General features: G+C 47.2%; 1 protein-coding gene across 12 annotated transcripts in view; it reads left to right on the forward strand.

Annotated features, from left to right (window-relative positions):
- Positions 1 to 5,279, forward strand: part of MED17 (mediator complex subunit 17) — a 258,928-nt gene extending 253,649 nt beyond the window's left edge. For all 12 annotated transcript variants that reach the window (XM_075865805.1, XM_075865809.1, XM_075865806.1 and 9 more), the window contains one exon: positions 5,045 to 5,279. In XM_075865805.1, coding sequence (XP_075721920.1) covers positions 5,045 to 5,255 — 211 coding nt within the window. In that variant the 3' untranslated portion in view covers positions 5,256 to 5,279. The remainder of the gene's footprint in view (positions 1 to 5,044) is intronic.
- Positions 5,280 to 24,250: the final 18,971 nt, after the last annotated feature.

A 24,250-nucleotide genomic window follows, 5' to 3' on the forward strand; every position in this document is an offset into this window, starting at 1 on the left:
CTTTATGGGTGTGAGCCATCCTCCACTATGGGCACTATTTTTTCGTCGTGTAGCGCTGGTGCTACTGAATCTACACCCCTGTCTGAAGCTGCTGCCCACGCAAAAGCATGCCGCAAGCTCTCCCGCTTGTTGATATCTAAGGACCAGCAATGTCAGAAGCACTGCCGGGATCCAGCGGTCGCGCCTGCATCTTGTGATCTTGGCTTGTTAGTGTGGCTTTAGGTGCCTGCCGCAACCCCTGGATTGTCACCAAAAGTTCTTTCGAAGTACCAGGGTCGCTACCGTGTGGTAAAGCAAACGTCTCCCGTGAATCTTATCGCTGAACTTTAACCCACCTTCGAACAAGTGCCGTCGGCAGCGGGAAATCTTGCATGTCGACCGTATATATATATATAATATAGGATACAAAATAATAAAATATTTATTTAATCCTAACAGTTTCGGCTGGTGGACCAGCCTTTTTCGAAGGATCTAAGCGAAAATTTACAAGTTCCCGTCGCAGAGGGCCACCCTCACAGTTTGAAGACCCCCAAAATTAAAAAAAAAAAAGAAATAAAGAAAAAAAAAAAGAAAAAACAAGACAAACCGGCGCACAGCAACAGACAACAACAAGAAGGAGAGGAAGAAGAAAGGAGCGACGGAGAGCCGCCGGAGCGGGCGGGTAATCCCTGCATTGTTGCTAGGGATAGATAAGACGCACTGCCAGCGAAGGCGACCAAAGAAAAGGGAAAAAGTGAAACATATTTCCGCTTACTCGCATCCCACGCATGGTTCGAGTTGAAATTCACGTGGTTCGGCGGCTGGCCCGCGGCATCAGGCCACACACACACACAAGAAGCACATGACCCGCTCCAGCTTTAGGAAAATATTCGCCACGACGGAAAGCTCATGTGCTCTCCCCCCCCTCCCCTATCTGCCCTCTCTTGCAGAAAAGTGTACAACCAGTCATACTCAAAATGAACGAGTGGATATTCTTCAAAGGAGGAACTAACAAAAACGTAAACAAATATAATGAGAAATAATAAAATAATAGTAATGATAAAGTACTTTTAAAAAATCTAATAATACTAACGCGCCGGTTGGTGCACGTAGCATTGAATTCATTTATTTTCACGTGCTATATATCCTATGTGTGCGACTTCACGTACGTATAAATAAATAGAGTAATTCGCTTTCTGTGTTTCACGAAACTTCGCGGAGGCACGTCAGTTGCCCAGGGCTCTCGTTGATTTTGTGGGTAAGTGATATGAATTTCTTTATGAAGTATGACTCCCGCTGTTCGCGCTCCCGTATGTTGTGGAAGCCGGATTGTAGAAGTATGACACTTACGCTTTCGAAAGAGTTGCTAGGAAGGTTGATATGTTCGGAGAACGGCAAATTGGGGAGGACCTTCACTTGTGCCCTGTGGTTGTTGAAACGCAAAGGAAACGCGGTTTTCGTGTGTCCAATACATTCCTGTTTGCACACCTCACAACGTGGTTTTACCTAAAAATTCGCCTTCCGGAATGCCCATGAATATGTTGGCGTAGTTAGGACCTACTTTCATACCCATTGAGGTGCCATTGGCTTGTACATAGTGAATGTTGTTAAACTCAAAATTGTTTAATTCAAGGGTAAGTTTTAAAAGAGTATCAAGCGCTTTTGTTTATCAATAGGTTTATCAAAAGGGGAACTTTCATAGGCCTTTATTACTGCAGAAATACCATCTTTATGCGGTATGTTGGTGTATAGTGATGCTACGTCCAGTGTTACTCACATTTAACCAGGTGGAACATGAAGATTTACAATTTCTTAAAGGAAATGATTGGTGTCTTTGATGAATGACGGAAATGTGGCTGGAATCTTGTTTATGAGGGAGTCAACGTAACGAGATAATTTGGTGACGGTGCCAATTCCCGAACTGATGGGGCGTCCGGGATTATTCTGCTTGTGAATTTTTGGAAGCATGTAAAATCTTCCCGCTACGGGACTGAGTGGTACCAAAGAGCGGACTGTCTACGAACGACATCGCTTCAACAAGTGCTTCTGTAGCATTCAAAAGATACCGATCCCTGCTGGAGCACATCATCAACTCCAAGCCTCACATTTCAAGGATTTACGCTACACTCGTTCTTCACGCTGCCCTAACCGCCGTAATAGCAACCGAAACCTTGCATTTGTTTTCCGATGAAATATGCAAGCCATGCACTTCAACCGACTGCTATGCAGCTACTGCAGGCACTCCAGGAAAGTTTTTTTTCGTCGATCATGGTCTCCACTGGCTGCCCCTGACAGGTGTGTTGGCAGCTGATAGTCTTCACCTGAGCTTCGAAGGTTTTGCCATTATCGCCAGTCACATTCGCAAACTCTGCTGCAAACGTTTCCAAGGAACTACTTCATCATGGCGCGACTGCCCACCTTGCAAACCCCCCACAACGCTCCACGCAGATGTCTCCCAGTAGACGCCAACAAACGTCCCCTGTGGGTGCTACGCACAACTCCGCTTCTTCAAGCCAAGACACAACACGGCAAAACCAAACTGTGGCTCCCACCACCGTGGATCATCGCTACCCGACCCGCCGAAACACCGGTCGAACGAGTGCGACGGACTGATGCCAAGCACCTGCGTCTAAAGGCAATGTTTCAAGTCTTCTTTTGCGAGAGTTTTTAGAAGCTAGGAAAATTGCTGAAAAATAGTTCATTCCGAGCTATACGTATCCTCACTTACGAGCTACTTGAATGTTTCGGTCGTCCCGAAATATTCACAGATAAGATTTAAGCCAGCTACTTCCGAACTTTCGGCCTCTAACAAAGCCAAATGGGAAGAAGTGTTAAGTAAAGCTTCCTTAGATCTCATACACATAATTATTTACCATTATCAATCTTGCACGCAAAAGCTTCAGCACAGAGAAGCTCGCCTGTTAAATAAGCTAGGACAGCATGAGTATGAACGTTCAATTGCCTATGAAGAACGTAAGAGGGACACGTTAAACACAACTAAACAGAAGAAGTTTCTACGTAATGGTTTAAGTACGCGCGAGCACCAATTTGAGGCGACCAAATGCGCTGCAATACATTCTAATGATTTGAAAGACCAGCCTCTCAAATCGATAGCAGCGTTGTAAACCTTTCAAAAATAGTTCTTTCAAACGAACAAGTGCGTGCTTTGTCAAGGGGCCTCAACTTTTGCCCCGCCTTAGGTGGCTTCAATGAGTTTCAACTTCTGAAGGATCTACGTAACTTTTCCCGTAATATGCGCCTCAGAGAATACTACCATGACCGCCGAAGCCCGAACGAAACCCATCCTGTAATACCAACATATAAACAATGGACACCTCCACCACATCGCGACAGATGCCTAAACATTTACATAAAGCAGAATAATCCCGGACGCCCCATCATTTCTGGAATATATATGGATCCTGTTCACGGCAAGTTATCTTTTCATCCACTTTTCTGCATATTTACATTACAATTTGGTCTAATATCTTCCTCTATACTTCCCTTGGCATTATTGTCTGTTAGATCTCATTAATATTGTGTTAAAACACGGAAAAACGAGCCCTTATGTATACACTTCTTTCCTTATTCATTAACGAGGGTCTCCTACTGGCAGACTTAGTGCCTTTGGGTTGTATACGAGGGACTATTGGTCAGCTGCCCACTCGTAACAAGTTCACGTGCTACGTGACGCCAAACAAGCTCAAAGGAGTGTGCCATACTCGCCACCATGGCTACTGGTGGCGCTGACTGACACTCCCACGTTTAATTCACATATAAACCCAATAAAGTGGCTGGGGGGGATAGCTGTCGTGGGAGCTCAGTGGTACAGCATCGAACGCGTCATTCAAAGGTCACAGGTTCGAATCCTGCCCACGGCAAGTTATTTTTTCACCCACTTTTCTTCATATTTACATTACGATTTGGTCTAATATCTTCCCCTATACTTTCCTTGGCATTATTGTCTGTTATATCTCATTAATATTGTGTAAAAACTTGGAAAAACGAGCCCTTAGGTATACACTTCTTTCTTTATATATATATATATATATATATATATATATATATATATATATATATATATACATATATACACACACACACACACACACATACAGACACACACCATAATAATGTATAAATCTGAATAATAATGATTAGATCTCATCATTATTGTAACGAACAAGGAAAAACGAACCCTTAAGTATACACCGCTTCTCATGATCTATACTTTCGCAGCCTCTTCAATAAAGTTACGAGGAGAGCGACACCATGTTTGTAGAAACCACTTCTATCCAGCATTTGAAGCTGAATTACTTTCCATGATTAACATAGAAGATATTCTAATCATGTTTCTTTCATACGTTTTCAGCATATAAAAACTATGAACGTACAATCCAAGTGTCCCGAAAATTAGTTGTCAAGCATTTTGGCTGGAAAAACGCGAAGGCGCTGAATAAATGTCACAAAAATCGAAATACTTTAGTTTAACAAATCTTCATAAATAGAACAACGGCTTTGCCATGCATTCAGTGCCTTAAAATTCAGCTACATGCATTGTAGATTGTTCTTTCAGCCTCAAAGCAAGAAGCTGGTTCAGGGAAAAAAAAAACGTCAGGTGCTCGGCAAGCACACAAAAATTCAATTCAATATAGCGCCTACGTACTTTACTAAATACGTGATATGTCTTCACTTCTATAAATTAGATTAAAAAAAGACTGATTAGAACAATTAAGTGGGTCACTGTTGTGACAACGACCAGCTAATTTGCTGCGGCTGCTGCCCCGAGGGAGTCGCTGCCACTCGTTTCCTGTCCCTCCTGCCCCCGCCGCGCTGCAGCGGCTGCAACTGCATTTACGGCTGACACGCGCTTTCCCATTGAAAGTTGCTCAGCGCGGTGAATGTACCCTGCGCTTTTTAATCCAGCGGCCGTGCCTGTATTGACCTCTTGACCACATCACATGAGATGGATGAACAAGGCCCCTAATATGCTACACACTGAGAAGCGCTATATGTATTGTGCCTTGCATGTTTTGTTAACCAAGTGTGTGCATTGTGTGTGCAGGATGATATCTGTGCGGTGCGGTCCTCAGTCCGGTGCCGAGGTGTGTGTGTCGTGCTCACCCCAGCAGCAAGACTTCTACCCGTCAACGTTGGTGCGTGACCGCAAATGGCACAACCTTAGTGGTGCCTTCCGCGAGGTCTGCCTGGCACGCATGCAAGGCCGTTCTTTCCTATCCAAGATGGAGCACCTGATGGCCGCACTCACCACTTGACAATAAAAAAAAGAACACCGTCAATTTGTTATGCACTTGCAATCACTAGTTGCATTCCAGCTGTCACTGAATTACAGTTTTATGGTTACTATCCACCTGTTTGAGGCCAGCTCAGCTGGACAGCGCGAATTGGCTGGGGAAAGCAGGAAGACACCCTTAAGCTGAGTACACTGTAGTGTTTCAAAAGCACCATCATGTTCTTTTCTTGTCAACAATTGTTTCAGGCGAGCGTGTTCTGAAACTACATGTCAGGATATTTGTTTTAAGGGAATCTGATGGCAACTAACAATTTATGTCGGCATGAAAGCTCAATGTATGGCAACTCCTAAATGACAATATTATCAACAGCAGTGCGCTACTTACGGAGAAATTGAGGTAAATGCACGAGAACCCATGCGCCACGGGTAGGACATTCGCAAAATGATCCTGATAACACCAGAATTACTGCCCAAATTTAATCACTCGTAATCGAATTAGCTGCACTAAATAAAGAACCTTCCATGCATCAGGAGACGTAATGAAATGCTTGTTCATTTCTGTTTGATTCATGAAAAACAAAAAGAACCGCTGGACATTACGATGAAAAATGGTGCAAGTGTTTAAAAAGTTCAATTTTTACCTGCTTAAACTGGACAGGTCGTACCATTTAGCAAGGCCCAGTTGAACCAAGTATGCCTACCATCTCGGAAGCCATGGCAGGAAAGTGTTCAATGGCCATTGTTACTGCTGTCACTCCCACTACTTTCGCTCTGGTATACTAGTATAGGTGGCACCGCAGTAAAGCTGGGCAACGTTGTGCACAGCAACAGTGACATGAAAGTTCCCACATTGAGGCGGGTAATTTGAAGAGTGCTAGTGCGATGCAAAGCACTAAAACGTGATTTCATTTCAAAATAAGCATTTCCTTGACTGGCACTATGAGGTTAATGGACTGCTATTTGAGCAATGAACTTCAACTTAATATTTGCATTTAGTGTCACTTTAAAAGGACCCTGAAACGCTTTTCACGATATTGACACATTCCCTCAAGTTTTCTTATTGCTTCATTTCACTATTAGTAATTTTCAGCGCAAACTGCATCTGCATTATTTCAGAAGCTTCGGGATGGCTGTAGATCATTTTTCTAAGATGACGGCCACTTCATGAATATTATAGGTTACTCTGGAACTTACGTGACCGCTAGCGATAACGCTGGAATGTTCGATGGCACATGATTAACCGATGTGCTTCACCGCTTGTCAGTTGATCGACGGTCGATGCTCTGTTCGCCGCTATCAGTGTCAATGTATTGCTGTAATCTATCTTTTCTTTTACATGGCCACAAGTTTCGCCACATAAACAATTTAATTGGAACATCCATTTGGCTTCCTTCTTCCGCGTCTTGACTCTGTGACATCTGGTGAAGGTGCTTCCCGGCACATTTACTGAATGCCCCCATCCAGCCGTGAGCCAAGCCCACACCATGAAAAGGACATTGAAGGGAACCTCGATCAGCGAGCTAGCCGCAGGCAGCGAGGGCTACATCCAGAGTACAGAGCTTTACCCGATAACACTCGCACGCCCAAGGCCATAACCCGACCATCATGATCGCCCTTGTGCCAACACCCGTCACAGTTGAAATGCAACAGCCGAAAGAGCCACCAACCTTCTGCGAAAATATGTGAAGAAGCGGAGACCTGGCTGGAGTCGTATGACTGAGTGGCCGCCTTAAAGGGGTACTGACACAAAATTTCGGGGCCGAGATATAGCCTGCGGGGTAAATTCTCGTGAACATTTGTATATCATCTGCAAGATATCATCAGCAAATATAGCTAGGAAGGTATTTTAAATTAATTTTGAAGTTTCCGTGAGCGACCGACTTCATAGCGCTATAGACACCATCAGAGGGTACCCCGAGGTGACACCCCTACTTCCCTCACGTCACCACGCTGGGATCAACAAAACAAGTTATGATGATGTCATAGCCAACATTTTTCTTTTGCCGCATTAGTTCCCGAAGTCTATGTTTCTCGGCGGCTGGTTGCGAGTGCGTGGCCGTGGGGCTCGCTTGAAAAGTTTTGTGTTTGGCGACATTCCAGTCCCGTTTCCTATTCGAAAGTAATTCTTGATGCGGACCGTGCAGAAGTGCATCACAGTTCTGTGTGCTGATGGGGTCAAGAGTTGCACACGCTAGGTGGCAACAGTTGCACCCAGTTTTGGAAACTCTCACATATCAAAACTGAAACTGATTGATAATGAGGAGCCTGTAATTAACTATCTGTCACATGCTGCAGCAAACGATGTGTCGTGTCATGACTAACAGGCCCCAGCAACGCATTGCAGCAAAAAAACGCGAGGTCAAAGTTTTTGTGTCAGTACCCCTTCAAACCAATGGGACTCGAAAGAAAAGCTGTGTCGCGTCTACTTTTATCTACGGAAGCTGTTGAAGCTGCTGCCTTCATCGCAGCTCCAAGTGGATTCGATTGCCGACATTGTCCGCGAAGGAGCTCGCCAATCGCTTGGAGTTTCCAGAACACTGCAGCCTCAGCCGCAAGCGATGATCTATTACGCTGCTGCAGCCTGATGCTGCCCCCCCCCCCCCCCCCCCTTGATACCAAGACACCGCTCTGCCACACTTCCGTCACGCCGCCAGCGCTACCGCCACCAATGCCCTACTATTCTCCTCTCGGCCAGCCCTACACACCAAAGAAAACAGACATTTGGCGCGCCCCTGACAACCACCTGCTATGCTACCACTGACAGGAGACCGGCCACACCCAGTATCGACAAATGGGGTCTGGGGATTCGCCATCAACGCGCCGCGTCTGCAGCTGGGTGAAAGGCCTCGTGACATCACCTATTACATCACCGAAACACAGTGGCAAGAACGACGACCATACCGTTCTCCGTTGCCAGGCTGCTACAACTCACTGCACCATCAGCCGTACACTGGTCCTATTTGTGGCCAGTCGCCTTGCCTGCGTCCTTCTGAAAGCTGAGGGCAGTAACCGATGGAGGGGTGGTTGCTGTACGACAAACAACCGAAGATTTTTTGCGGCGGCCGACGACACCATGACTAAACCTCCAGAACGCGACAGTATCCTGACCTAGCCCTGACATCGAAACCTCACGTACCAAAGACGACCTAATGACGCAACACGGCAGCATCAGAACAAGCCGACTGAGTCCTTACCCAACGCCACGGCCTAACTACAACATGAGACAATGAACTAGCGACCTCTACGTTCTTATTGGCGGCCACAATGTGACAGCTCTTGTCAACACCGGAACCGACTATTCTGTTGTCAGTGGAGCGTTCGCCACAAAGTTGCAGAAAGTGACGACCACGTTGGAAGGTTCCGAGATCCGAACGCCGGCAGGAATCTGCACAGTGAGAGTCTCCATTAACAACCGGATTTACCCCGCAAGCTTTCTAGTCCTACAACGTTGCTCCAGAGACATCATTTTTGGTATGGACTTAGCCCTTCACGGTGCAGTCGTCAACCTCAAAGTCGATAATGCTATTGACAGAAAAAGCACTTCCGCCGCCCACGCCACCAGGAAAGAATGCCTTGAATGTGCTGGAAAAAAAGTCGTCATTCCCCTTGCTTTAACGTCAGCATTTTCGTCGCCACACAGATATCAACAAATATGCAAGGCGTCGTTGAAGGCGACCAGTACTTGTTCATCAACTGTGAGATTTGTGTTGCCAGAGGAATAGCCGAGCTACGAGAAGCTTTCGAACTTCAGCAACGAATACAAGAACTTGAGCAAAGACACCACGGTTGCCTACATCGAAGACATATTGGAAGCCAGCAATGCTTTCGTTTGGCCAAGTCTATCAAACCTCATACGATAAACCAAGAGTGTCAACTAGCTTTTGACGTTAACGTAAGCTTTCCGACGCATAAGCAAAAACAGTTCAGAACTTTGCTCCGACCATACAAGCAGTGTTTTTCATCTTCGTCCAAAATTCTACAGACCCTGGTCGCAAAACATGGCATCCTAACAGAAGAGAGCGCCAGGCCACTCCGTTAGAGCCCGTTCAGAGTATCGACGTGAGAATGCGATGCCATAAAGAAGCAAGTCGAGGAAATGCTATGCGACGACATTATCCAGCCTTCAAAGAATCCATCGCCGTTACCTGTTGTGTTAGTCAAGAAGAAGGGTGGAACCCTACGCTTCTGCGTCCACTATCGCCACCTGAACAGGATCACGAAGAAGGACGTTCATCCTCTCTCCTGGGTAGAGGACGCGCTGGATTGACATCATAATGCGAGGTACTTTTCTTCGATGGACCTCAAGACCGGCTATTGGCAGATTGACGTCAACGAGAGAGACCGTGTAAAAAAAATTACAGCATACCCACGGAGTGAATGCTGATGTCTGGGGCGTAGCTTCGAAGGATTTTATCAACAAACCGTGAATCATCCGCTGGTCACGTCCATCCGTCCGTCCGTCTCCGTCTGTGTCTGTCTGTATGTACATCCATCTGTCTGTGCTCGTGCATTTATCTGCATGTCCATTTGTCTATCCGTCCGTTCGTTCATCCAGTGAACACTCCAAGTACCGCCATCTCGCACCTTTTCATCATATACAGCTACCACCATCCAGCGGACATTACAAGTAGCGAAGCGAGAGGTAACCTGAAGAGACAAGAAGGTGACCTTAAGAGACAAGAAGAGAGCAGTATGGATTAGGGAACAAACGGGGGTTAAGAATATCATAGCTGAAATCAAGAAAAAGAAATGGACAAGGGCCGGGCATGTAGCGCGTAGACAGGTTAACCGCTGGTCGTTAAGGGTAACTAACTGGATTCCCAGAGAAGGCAAGCGGGTTAGGGGGAGACAGAGGGTTAGGTGGGCAGATGAGATTAAGAAGTTTGCGGGTATAAATTGGCAGCAGCAAGCACAGGACCGGGTTAACTGGCGGAACATGAGAAAGGCCTTTGTCCTGTAGTGGACATAGTCAGGCTGATGATGATGATGATGAAGCGAGAGGTGGCTACTACATATGGGAGATGCACGACCCACGTCTCAGGGCGCTTCGCCCCTAAAAATGCCTCATTACAACGGACGGCCTGTTCGAGTTCAAGGTCATGCCCTTTGGTCCTTGCTCAGCACCCGCGACTTTCCAACACATTATGGATTTAGTACTGGCCGGCTTGAAGTGGCACTTTTCTTGTGTACCTGGATGACGTGTTTTCCTCAAACTTCGATGAACGCTTCTGGCGCCTTGAAGCTGTACTGCAAGTAATCAAGAACTCCGTACTCACCTGAAAGCCAGAAAGGTGTTGCTTTCCTTACGAGGAGCTCTTGTTCTTGGACCACGTCTTCAGCAAGTCCGGCGTTCACCATGACCCGTAAAAAACAGTTTCCATCAGCACCTTCCCGCCGCCCACCGACAAGAAGGCTGTGCGTTTATTTCATGGCCTATGCGCCTATTCTATTACAAGCGCTTCGTCAAAAACTTCATACACATTGCAGAGCCACTCACAAACCTTATCAGGACCGACGTGGAGTTAAAGTGGGAAACGCCGCAAAAGGAAGCATTTCAGCAACTGAAACGACGCCTGCAGATGCCTCCGCTACTTGCGCATTTTGACGAATTTGCCTATACAGAAATACACTACGGTGCAAGTAGCACAGGACTCGGTGCAGTTCTTGTGCAGAGGACTAACGGACTGTAAATAGTTATCGGTGGTCCTAGCTGGTCTCTATCGAAAACAGGGGCCAACTATTGTACAACAGAAAATGAGGGTGCCTTGCAATTATCTGGGCTACATCGAAGTTCCACCTCTAGCTCTACGGCAGGTCCTTCAAAGTTGTGAACAACCACCACGCCTTGTGTTTGCTAGCTAACTTGAAAGACCCTTCAGGTCGCCTCGTACGGTGAAAGCCTGAAACTTCAGGAATTCGACATTACCGTCGTTTACAAGTCTGGAAGAAAACAGTCTGACGCTGACTGGCTGTCTCGTGCCCTCGTTGAACCACCGCCAAAGGATGATGACTGCTTCTTAGAAACCATGAGTGCCGACGACTTCGCCGAGTGACAATGACCTGACCCGGAACTCAGGAGCCTTCTAGAACACCTCGAGGGCAAGCACACCGTTGTTACAAAAGTATTCAAACGATGAGTTGTTGTTTTTCTTGCAAAACAGCGTTCTCCTGAATTAAAACTTTGCGCCACTGCGGGCCAACTACCTCATCGTACCTTCAGCGTTACGTCCAGAAGTTCTGGATGCTCTACATGACGACCTGACGGCTGGACAGTTCGGTGTTTCCCATACACTCGCAAGAATACAGAAGTACTACTGGCCACGCCTTTCCGTCGATGTAACTCGTTATGTAAAGATATTCCGGGATTGTCAACGATGAAAGACGCCGCTGACTAAGCCAGCCGGACTTCTCCAGCCCATCGAGCCATCTCACCGGCTGTTCCAGCAAATCGGCAAGGACTAACTTAGGTCATTCCCAGCGTTGGATTCCGGGAACAAATGGATCGTCGTAGCTACCGACTACCTCACGCGCTACGCCGAGACAAGAGCCCTGCCCAAAGGCCGTGCCATCGAGGTAGCAAAGTTCTTCGTCGAGAACATTGTCCTGCGCCAGCCACGCAGCCCCACAGGTTCTCATTACTGATAAAGGTACGGCCTTTACGGTGGACCAAACTTGGGCGATCCTGAGGTACAGCCAGAGTAGTCTTCGCTGGACCACCGCCTACCATCCACAGACGAATGGCCTCACCGTACGTCTTTATAAGACCATCACCGTTATGCTGGTAATGTACGTTGACATCGAGCACAAGACGTGGAATGCAGTCCTTACGTACGTGACCTTCAAGTACAATATGGCCGTCCAAGAAACGACGCAGATGATGCCGTACAAGTTGGTCTATGGAAGGACCCCTGCAATGACGCTCGGCGCTATGCTTCCAAACGTCGCTGACGAAGACAACCTCGACGTCACCGCCTACCTTCAGCATGCTGAAGAAGCTCGTCAACTCGCCCGTTTGTGCATAAAAAATCAGCAGGCTACCAACCGCTGTCATTACAATCTTCGACAAAGTTTCGTGGAATACCAGCCTGGTGACCATGTTTGGGTGTGGACGCTGATACGCTGACGCGGACTCAGTAAAAAACTTCTGTGACGCTACTTTGGACCGTACAGGGTAGTTCGAGGTCTCAGTATACTCGACTACGAGGTTGTTCCCGGTGGCATTACCAATTCTCAACGGTGCTGTGCACGACCTGCAGTCGTCCATGTCGTGCTCCTCAAGCCATTTCATACGTGAGTCTGAGGACTGTATTTTATTGTTGTTGCTGTGCTTCATTTCTGGTATTTATAGTTCATTTTCTTATTTTATTATTGTACTTTCGTCTTTGTTAAAGCATCGGGACGATGCCTTTCCAGGGGGGGGGGGGGACAATGCCACACTCCCTGCTCAAGTGTTGTTATCGCCCCGTTTGACTGTCAGCAATTCTCAGCGCAAACCGCGCCTGCACTGCTCGAGATGCTTCGGGACCGCAGTAGATCATTTTGTTAGAATTACGGCCGCTTCGCGAACATTACAGATTATTCTAGAACCTACGTCACGGCTAGCGATAACGCCAGAATATTCGACGGCACGTGTATAGATGCCGTGCGCTTCACCGCTTGTCAGTTGATCGACCGCCGACGCTGTGTTCGCCGCAGTGTATTGATGTAATCTGTCTTTCCTTTCACGTGGCCACAAGATCGGCCGTATAAACAATTTAATCAGAACATTCATTCTACTTCCTTCATCCACGTCACGACCGCGTAACAATATCGTCGAGGTGTCCTGGCGTGGCCGAAGGCAGCACATTGGATGTTAAAATCAAACTGTTTATTGGGGCAGACCTGTACCTGGTAAAAGGAAAGTTGGATTACAGTAGCAGACTCGCACTGATAGCGGTGAACGGAGCGTGGGCCGTTGATCAGCTGACAAGCGGTGAAGCGCGTCGGCATTTAAACACGTGCCATTGAATATTCTGGCGTTATCGCTAGCGGTGACGCAGGTTCCAGAATAATCTGTAATGTTCGCGAAGTAGGCTTCATTCTAACAAAATGATCTACTACAGTCCCGAAGCTTCTCGAACACTGCAGGCGCAATTAGCGCTGATAATTGTATCCATGTAACGGGGTGATCACAAAACTTTTAAGAAGGAACGTGGCGGATATTGTACAAACTCTTTGGGCTGGTATACTAAGTCTTAAGGGTCACTTACAGAATATTCTCACAGCTTCAGAATCGGTGATCAAAAACATCACTGTTCGCAAGCGGTGCAGTAGACTTCATTTTTTCAAGATATGCTGAGGGGATGTGGGATCCGGTATTCCAAGAATCTCTTAGGGCGCAGGCGGCAAGGATAGCTGATTTGGTGGCTAGTTGCTTGTTGCCGGCGCCGATGTTAATCGCCACGATGAAGCACGCTGAGGGGCTGGCAGACCAATTCCTAAGGGTCATTTGTTAATTTATTACAACGCCGTGCAGCTGAGAATCATTGCGGATCGCTATGGCTAAGCGAAATGTGTTTCCAACCGCCCGTTTACAATACATTCTCTGGTAGTGTAACATCATCCAGTCAGAGAGCATGTTTAATGCTCTCTGGCTGGGTGTTGAATCAGACAACCAGCTGCTTGCTGATCTGATCTGCTGGGGAATGCGCTCAAGTAATATTGGCTTGGAGTTTATATGATTGGCTGATAGGGTGGCCACACCTGTCCGAGTGGATATCAGGCAATCTGAAATCTTCGTCGTTGTTGCCAGACGGCTTGCGTGCAATGAGCGTGCAGCTTCAGAGAGTCTCGTAGGAGCTCCTGGTGCAGTGCATTGCGGGGGGGGGGGGGGGGGGGGGGGGTATCTGCTCGCCTTTGGAAACTCGCTGCCGGCCTCACTAGGTGATGGATGATGGATCATATGAGCGGCGGGACAATGACGTGTTCCACCACGTTCGCAAAAAAAAAAAAAAACTTTCGTTTTATGTTGGCCCAATCAGTACTGCTTTACATACTTCGGTTAAATAGATGTTATTATAACAAAGAGAAATATGAACTCATGGTCCATCTCTCTGCCTCTTCAGGCAGAATGACCCCATTTTCTCACTATGTCTGTCTTTTATATCTACTTTTCTGCCACCAATGCTCTCTCTTGCTTCTATCGCGGACTTGTTCAGCTTTCCATGATTTTCCCTAAAACCCTAAGCCTCATGTAGGCCTGTACCCACACGTATGTATACCTGGGTGGATCTTGGCACATTTAACACATTTAATCAGAATATGTTATATCGTTTTCTTAGCTCCCACACTTCATATACTATTAGCGTCAAATGAAAGCCAAACGCTGGTGTGCGTGCCACCAGCGCTTACCTAGTAGTAATAGAAAAATCATCAAAAATACGGCAAGTCATGTAGCTTTAAGCATGTGATCGCCTGCACCACCGTATACGCTCGCCTCCAGTGTTTCGCTATGGGCACCTTCATTTCATTGCAATTCCACTCCGGGGAATCGAACCTTGCTGTAATTCAATTATTTTGAATTCCTCAGAATGAAAAAACAAAACTTCGCCCATTCCCACTTCGGAAGCAGGTCACTTCCATTCCTACAATTCTCAACGTAGGAGAGGCATATCTTGATAGTGTTGTTGAGCTAAGAATTATGGTAACAACCTAAAGCTGACGTCATCAGATGCATAAGAACTTTTATTTATTTATTTATTTATTAAGTACCCTAAAGGCCTCGAGAGGCATTACATAGGGGGGGATACTGTTAAAAACAAGGTATACATCAATTCATATAAAAGGAACGCACACAGCGATCAGACATAACTAGGTAAAAGGTACATTTTACGACAAGGATGTAACACATGGCTCATTTCACATCTCCAGTACATTTCAATTCCAGGAATCTGCATGGCACTAGTTCTTCATCGTTTCGCTGGTACACGAGATATAACAACAGGGTAAGATATAGTAGCAGTAAACATATTACACATCAAGAAATGTACGCAGCACTGATTGGAATGCAGACGGATCGTTTATCATCGCAATCTCGCTGGGAAGCTCATTCCACTCGGTTACAGATAACACAAAAGGGGAATTTGGTACTTTTTGGTCCTTGCAAATATGGACGACACTTTACGAGCATGGTCAGTGCGATTGGACACATAATGGGCCGGAAAAATATGAGCGCATGAAAAAGGTGTAATACCATGATACAGAGAGTGAAAAAAGGTCAAGCGGAAGAATTTACGACGAGTGTTAAGTTCTGGAAGATTAAGAATCTGTTTTAATGCTGAGACACTTTGGTATGGCGAGTACGAGTGCAAAATGAAGCGGGCAGCCTTGTTTTGAATAGATTCAATACAGTCGGACAGTATAGCTGTGTGAGGGTTCCAAATAATTGAAGCATAATCGAGGGTTGCACGGATGAGGGAAGTGTAAGCGCGAAGTCTAGTTTCATGGTTTGCGAGATATAGACGGCGCTTAAGAAAGCCAAGTTTTTTTAGTGTCTTGTTTGTTACGTGTTCAATATGCATGGCCCAGTTTAAATCAGGAGTAAATATCACACCAAGATACTTGAAAGAAAAGGTTCGTTTAATATCCAAACTGCATAACATGTATCGATTTAATGGAGTATTTGGATTCGAAGAAAATGACATGACCTTTGTTTTATCTGTATTCATTTCCATTTTCCACGTGTGGCACCATTTAGCCAGGGTATTTAGATCGCTTTGCAAAATAGCTACGTCATCAGTGCATGTGATCTGTCTATAAATTATACAGTCATCGGCAAACAGTCGAATTGTTGAAGTTATATTGTTCGCAATGTCATTAATATATATCAGGAACAATAAAGGCCCTAAAACTGATCCCTGAGGTACTCCTGACCTAACGACACAGGAACTGGAGAGATTATTATTTATATTTACTTTTTGAGAGCGACCAGATAGAAATTCCTGAATCCAGCAGGTAGTTTTTATGTCTAACTTTAGGCTTTTTATGTCTAACTGCAAAACTATGCTAAATACGTTACCTTGATTGAGGAATAGTAGCTTGGTGACTTATCTAGTGCAATACAACCACACTACTGTTAGCCCCGAGAACGAACACTGGCGTTGCTGCGGTCGCGGCGATGTGACGTCGCGGCAAGGGCTCTCCTGCTCCACCGGCGCTTGTCGCTTTTTTCTGCGTCTGCCGCGTACACGCTTTTTAGCTATGCGTTGGTGATTACTTCTCGGTTTCGTGACGCAAATCTCTCTACAATCAAGGCATAAAGTTTTACAACTAGCGAAAGTTTTTAAACCTGTAAGAATAAATTTTATTTAAAAAAATCAGCAGGTTTAGGTGGCCGGGCCTAGGCCTCCTATGAAGGGACGTCAAGGGCTTGCCTTGACGCCGCCTCACGGGCACGCTGGGTCACCCAGGTTTGTTCGTGAAGAGCGGGGCTTCGCAGAATCTCATGGAGCTTCAACAAAAGGGTCGTGGTGTTAGTGTGTCTGTACTGTGCCGGGCACTACCACAGCATATGTGGAAGCGTAGCCGGGTGAGTGCCGCAGCACCAGCAGTGGGAGGTTGTGTACACGTCCGGTAATATGAGGTGAAGGCGGGCAGGTGAGGGATACGTGTTTGTCTGAAGTAGACGCAAAGTGGTAGCCTGTGCCCGGTGGAGCTTCGGGTGAAGTGAGGGAAAGGCTCGGCGTCTGAGGTAAAAGTTGTTAACCGAGGTAAAAGTTGTTAACCAGATCATTGTAGGTGGTCAGGTTGTCCCTAGTGTCCATCTTGTCTCCAGTAGCTCCAGCGTGGTTGAGAAGGCCTCGCGCAAGGGTGTGGGTGACCTCGTTGAGGTTGGGGAGGTGTGGGTGGACTGGGCCCACGTGGGCAGGGATTCATGCCAGGGTGATCATGTTTTCTTTGAAGTGTGATGCCTGGCAGAGGATGCGAAGCGCTTGAGGAGAAATGTGGCCTTTGCTGTAGTGACGGCTGAGCAAGACTTGCATACAATAGTGTCACAGGTGGGATCTAGAGTGGCCAGGGCGATGGCCACCTCTTCAGCCGTCTCGGCAGAGGGAGTAGCAACGCTGGTTGCATGGTGTAGGACTCCATTGCGTGTGGTGGCAGCTACAAAACGTGTGCCTTGAGGATATACTGAGCTGCATCTACAAATGTGACGCCAAGTGCGTGTGCAAGGGCTTTTGTGATGGTTTTAGCGCGAGCTTCGCGCCAGGCTTCATTGTACTCAGGATGCATGTTTCTAAAAATGGGATCCACGTGGATCCAGCGGTGGATGTTATGCAGAATTGGTTGGGGCCCTGTGGCTGATAGTACGTGGAACCAAGCGTGGAGAGAATAGAACGTCCTGTTTTATTGAGTGTAAGCCGTTCAAGCTGACTGCGTTGTTGGGCTTCGGTGAGTTCTGCGAGGGTGTTGTGAACTCCCAGTTGATTGAAAAGTTCAGTGCTGGTGTAGTGCGGGAGGCTAAGTGCTTGCTTGTAGACCTTTCGTATAGGGGTATCGAGTTTGTTTTGTTCTGCCTGATACTATTTCATATAAGCAGCAACGTAGGTGATACGACAGGGCAGAAGACTGCATGAGGCGTAGAAGGCTCTTTTCTTTGAGACCACTTTTTTGGTTGAATTCACGTTTGAGACACGTAAGGTGTTGTGAGATTGAAGGGAGATCTTGCTGAGACTCGAGCCATTAGGTGATATAATGAGACCGAGAACCCGGATACTAGGGACGTGCGGGATAGGGCTGCCATCTTGAAGGTGAAGGGTGATGGTGTCACAGGGTCTTTGCTCATGCAGGTGTTTTGGGGGGCATCCCCGCAGAATGTGCTTGTAAAGAAGAAGCTCCGATTGAGCCGCTGAACAGTGCAGTCTGGTTCTTTGGAGATAGGCCTCAACCGTGTCAATCGCTATCTGCAGGGCTCTCTCTCTCCACTTGACCATCACTACCTTGGCACGCCCAGATAGTGATTTTGTCAGTGTAGATAGTATAGTGGATGTTGTCGACCTGTTGTAATTGCTGTGCAAGGCCAAGCATGAGTAAGTTAAAGAGCATGGGAGAGATGAATGACCCCTGCGGGGTGCCTACACTGCCAAGAGGAATCAGGGCTGATCGTAAATCTTCGACCGAAAGAGTGGCCGTGTGGTTGGAGAGGAAGTCACGGATGTAATTGTAGGCAAGTTCTCCCAGTTGGAGGAGACAAACTTGTTCAAGAATAGCAGCATGGGAAAAGTTGTCACAAGCTTGACTGAGGTCGAGTCCGAGAGTAGCTTTGGTCTTACGGGAACGGTCGTTTCAAACTTCGTGCTTAAGTTGCAGCGTCTTGTGCTGACAGGTGAGGTCGAAATCCAATAATGGGGTTGGCATAGATAGAGTTGCCTTCGAGAAAAGTATCGTTAGTGCCAGGAAGGCATGTTCCATTACCTTGCCCACGCATGAAGTGAGGGAAACGGATCTTAGGTTGTTGAGGCTAGATGGTTTGCTGGGCTTTGGAATTATGATGACTTTCGCAGTTTTCCAGGCAGGCGGAAGGGAGCCTTAGAAGTGTGGCAGCTTGGGCTAGTTGGTATGACATGACGATAGTTATAGCGTGAGAACAAAATGACGACACAGAGACAAGGACACGAGCGCTAGCTAGCAACTGAGTTTATTGCGCCGAGCATGAAAATATATAGAAGAGACAGTAACCATGTGACAAAAACCATATGGCACAAAGAGCAAAACATGAGTAAGAGAAAAACAAAAGCACAGAAAAAGGCAAAGAAAAGTCTATAAGGAAACGAAACAGAAAGGTAAAGATAAAATAACTACTTGCGCGCACCGAAACCTTCAAGGAACCTTAGTTCCTTCTCGGACAGAGACACGGAGGGCTTGCTAATGCAGGACACCTGCTCGCGTGCCATCTGCGCGGCCTCGACAATGACTCAGGTCTGCTCATTTTTGTGCTTGTACAGCGTTGCTGTGTCCTTGAAAAGGGGCACACAGTTGCACTCAGTGCAGTGCTGAGCAAGGAAACCATCTTTCCCGTTTCTAACATTGTTAGCGTGTTCTCTCAGTCAATCGTTCAGACACCTTCCGGTCGTTCTGACATAACAAGCATCGCATGAAAGAGGGATCCTATAGACAACTTCCTGGGAGCATGCCGCATACCTGTTTCTATGTTAAACTCTGCATTCCATTGATCACTGCGTTTTCAGGGGGTTTGTATATTTGGTGAGGCTGATTAATTTGAACGGTGCTGAGAACAAGACACGAACTCCAACTCGTTTTGCGATTTTCTTGAGCCTGTGTGATATCTGGTGTTTGTAAGGAATCACGGCTATCCTTACACGCTCTGTATCCGTGTTGCTTGGATTCTGTCGCTGCCTCTGCTCTGTCTTATTAGTCCGCAGGATAGTCTCAGCAATGGAAGCGATAAACGCCTTGGGGAAACCCGAAGCCTTAAGCCGGGAAACTTGAGCTTTAAAGCTCGCAGAGATATTGTGGGCGCACGACCTATTTATAGCATTCTCAAGACAGGCTCGTGCTATGCCTCGCCTAAATAACTTGCTGTGAGCGGAAGAAGGGAGCCATTGCGCCAGCAATCTTTGATGTAGTCAGTCAGATGGGACATGGATTCGTCATTTAGATTGCAAAGGGTTTTGCTTGTGATCCCATCCGGGCCGCGTGTTTGACAACCGTATGCTGGAGAACACACCCGCGAGAGGGGAAACGCTCATGTAGTCTATTACCGCGCTCATTGGCTGCCACTGCTGCAAATGTAATTTCCGCGCAATGCATGACGCCCTCGTCTGGCCTTCGCTGCACTCGCGGGGTGAGGAGCGGATAATCGTGGTGTTGCATTGTGTCAATATGCCAGTCATCCGACTGCTTTGGAGGTTGTTTCTGAACTACTGAAGCCATAAGTAAACAGTTTCGCAACTGACTGCGTAAACAGGCGACATCTGCACACTCGTGGCATTACGACGAGTAGTAGACGGACAAGGTTTACGCGTTGGAGCGAGATGTACAACCATGGCCGCGGGCTCCCATAGCGTGGAAGCTCGTTTTTCGCCACACGTGTTTAATTCATGCTTAAGTTTTAAATCCTCCATAGTAGTAGTTTTAATCCCCATTCTAACGACCACGTCTAACGGTCGTACGCTGCCGTTCATGTTTTCAGCAGTTTACAGTGCTTGCTTATACTGGAGAGTTTTCAACAGGTTGGGTACTGACTTGTCTAAAACCAACATTTTGTAATGTACATACCAACCGGCCCAGTTCAGTTCGCTTATGTAGGTGAACTTTCTTCATTGTTTCTGAAAACACTGTTTACACTTTAGCACAGCTTACCTGTTCAAGTCAAAATATGTCAAGTTTATTGAAACAGGTATAAAGCAGCTACGCTGCAAAATGTCACATTAGTAGGTCCCAGAGTTCAGAAAAACTGCCTATTGTGCAAAAACAACAAATATGTGTGGACATGTGGACAGTAAAAATTAAAATAGGATAAGATGATTATTTATAGCAAACAGTTTGTACTTAACGTTTACGCTAAAGTGTAAAATAATTATCAGTTTGCAAAGAAGCAGAAAGACTACAGAAGGTAACAAAAATAATCAACCTGACATGACACTCATTGCACTGTCAATGTATTATATGAAAACACAAGACATGCAGCGAACTGGCAGATAAATATTGTTTTACAGAAAGACAGACATGGCAAGTACTACATACAGCTGCATTTAAAGTGAATGTGCATGCAGCCCTGTGCACGATGAATAGATTGCCCCAGTCTCCCTCGCTGTTGTTCTCATTGTTTTTGCAATAATGATGTCTTCTGTAACTGTTGCTGTTACATAGCAATATTTGAGAGATAATTTGAAAATTCCAATGACTTGCTTGATTACTGAACACAATATTTCTTGCCTCGTGCAGAGAGTGTGTGAACATTGTATGATAATCTTATTTTGAGAGGTAATGAGTGCCATATTGCAGTGCCAGAGTAAATAAATGTGAACTTTCCATAATTTCTCCTAATGAATGACCGGCATAAGATGTTCATTGCACTAGAAAAAACCAGGTACTGTTGTTACAAGCAGTGTTCTATATTCAGCAGTGTTCCATCGTGCTAGACGACCTGAGGGATCTTTGAGATTTGCGAGCCAACAAAGGGTATGGTGGCCGCTAACTACCCTGAATGGGCGGCCATACAACTATGTGCGGAACTTTGTTATGGCCCAGACAACAGTGAGGCATTCCTCCTCGGTTGCAGAATAGTTTTTCTCTGCTGGGGATAACGTTTTGCTCGCATAAGCGATCACGCGCTCTACGCCATTATGCCACTGAACTAATACCGCTCCTAGTCCAACGTTGCTGGCGTCAGTGTGTAATTTCGTGTCAGCGCTTTCGTCAAAATGACCTAGTACAGGCGGAGCCTGGAGGAGGTTTCGGAGGGTGTCGAACGCATGACACTGGTCGGGACCCCAAACAAGCGAGGCACCGTCTTTTGTAAGCTTGTTGAGGGGCTCAGCAATCTTCGAAAAGTTTTTGACAAAGCGTTTGTAATACGCACAGAGCCCCAGAAATCGGCGTAGGTCGCGCTTATTTGTGGGCATGGGAAAAGCGGCAACAGCACGGGTTTTCTCCGGATCTGGGCGGGTGCCGGCATGGCTCACAACGTGACCAAGGAACTTCAGTTCTTCATATCCAAAATGACATTTCTCAGGTTTGAGAAAAAGCCCCGCTGTTCTGATTGCCTGAAGTACTGCATGAAGGGGTTGGGCGTGTTGTTCAAACGTGTCTGAAGAGACCACGACGTCATCAAGGTAAACAAGACATGATTGCCATTTGAGCCCCGTGAGAACCGTATCCATCATTCTTTGGAAAGTAGCTGGCACTGAGCATAGACCGAAAGGCAACACTTTAAACTCGTACAGGCCGTCGGGAGTAATAAACGCCGTCTTTTCGCGGTCGCGCTCATCCACTGCGATTTGCCAGTAGCCACTACGTAAATCCATGGAAGAAAAATATTTAGCGTTGCGTATACGGTCCAACGAGTAATCTATCCGGGGTAGAGGATAAACGTCCTTTTTGGTGACCTTGTTCAGTTTACGGTAATCAACGCAAAAACGCAACGTACCGTTGTTCTTTACTAGCATAACTGGCGAAGCCCAGGGACTGGTTGATGGCTGGATGACGTCGTCCTGAAGCATCTGCTGGACCTGGTCACGTATAGCATCTTGCTCTTTTTGCGACACCCTATAGGCGTGTTGTCGGATGGGTCTCTCGGTGGGTTCCGTGATGATACGGTGCTGAGCAAGTGTTGTCTGTTTAACCTTTGACGTAGTGGCAAAGCAATCTTGAAAGGAGTCGAGTAAACGCAAAAAGCTTTCTCGTTGAGCCGAAGGTAGTCTCTCGTTTACGTCGAGAGTGCTCACGAAGGCCTCGTCAGGGTGGCCATTCGATGAAAATAGAGCTAACGTGGGCGAACCATCGGCATCGGCAAGTTCTTCACAATATGCAATGGCAGTGTGTCTCGTTAGGTGGCGATATTCGCCGCTGAAGTTCGTGACCAGCAGGTGAACATGCCTATTGCTAGACTGAATGATTCCTCGGGCAACACAGATTTGTCGTGAAATAAGGAGAGACAAATTGGCCTCTGCAATTACCGCATCAGACACGTCGTGTCCCAATTCTACTTTGACAAAGAGGCTGCTTCGAGGTGGGAGAGTCAGAGAATCGTCGGTAATACGGAGCGCTCTTTTCCGGAACTGCGTACTGACAGTTGCAGTGCAAAAAGGATTCTCGAACGACACAACTAATTCACGGAGGTCAATGACGGCGCCGTATTCACGAAGAAAGTCCATTCCTAGAATGACTGGCCGCGAGCACACGTGCAATACGAGGAAAGAGCCCGCAAATGTCGACGTACGTATTCGAATGCACGCCGTGCACATACCAGCAGGCGTCACCAGATGGCCACCTGCCGTGCGCAACTAGGGTCCTTGCCATGGTGTGGTAACCTTCCTCAGTTCAGATGCCAGTGCGGCGCTCATTATGGAATAGTCAGCGCCGGTTTGGACGAGGGTGTTGACAGCATGATTGCCGACAAAGACGGCGATTTCGGCAGAAACAATCTTTCTGCTGTCAGAGAACACTGCAAAACTGGAATGGTTCTCGTCTGGTTGTTGCGTCGAATGAGGGTCTTTTACAGTTCGCCGGGCCGCGACTTCACTCCCAGAAGTCGCCGTTCCTAGTTTCCCTTGCGGGGACTTGGTGACCGGCTCCTGAAAGGAGCGGAAGACGATGAGGGCAAACTGGGTGACGTAGGCCGGCGAGGCGACGGTGATCTCGACTGGTGGTGCTGAACAGTCGAAGGTGTTCGCTGGCCCGTGAGATAGGCTTCGATTTCGCGGGGGCGCTCACCGTAGCGCGGGCATCGAGCATCAGGATGGAAGCCGCGAAGACCTAGTTGCCGGTATTGACAGTTCCTGTATACGTGACCCGCTTCGCCGCAGTGATAGCAGAGCGGACGGTTATCCGAGGTGCGCCACGTGCTTGCCTTACTACCACTTTGTCTTGAGGTAGACGGCAGAAAGGTGGGTGTGCTCGGGAACCTTGAGCCGAGAGGCGGGCTCGAAGCAGTGGCATGGAATGACTGCATAGCCTGGTACCTGGGCCACATAGCAAGATCTGTAGCCAGTGGCGCAGGGGATCGCAATGCCGCTGCGTATGTCAGGACTGGGGCCTCGGGAGTCGGTGGTGCGATTGGGGTCAGGGGTGTGATGGCCTGCCGGACTTCTTGTCTGATTACATCCGCGAGGGCTGACACAGGTTGATGGGATCCCACTGCCTGAAGCTGTCGCAGTCCCGAACAATACTTCGAATGAAGTCTGCGAGGGCCTGTCGCTCGCTGTCAGAGGTGATCGAGCATGCGGTGGCCAGGATGTGGCGTTCGTATTGTGACGACCGCTGCTGCAGCGTATGTTCCATAGTGGTCGCCTCACT

Source organism: Rhipicephalus microplus, chromosome 6 (genome assembly GCF_043290135.1).
Source record: "Rhipicephalus microplus isolate Deutch F79 chromosome 6, USDA_Rmic, whole genome shotgun sequence".
NCBI classification, from domain to species: Eukaryota; Metazoa; Arthropoda; class Arachnida; order Ixodida; family Ixodidae; genus Rhipicephalus; species Rhipicephalus microplus.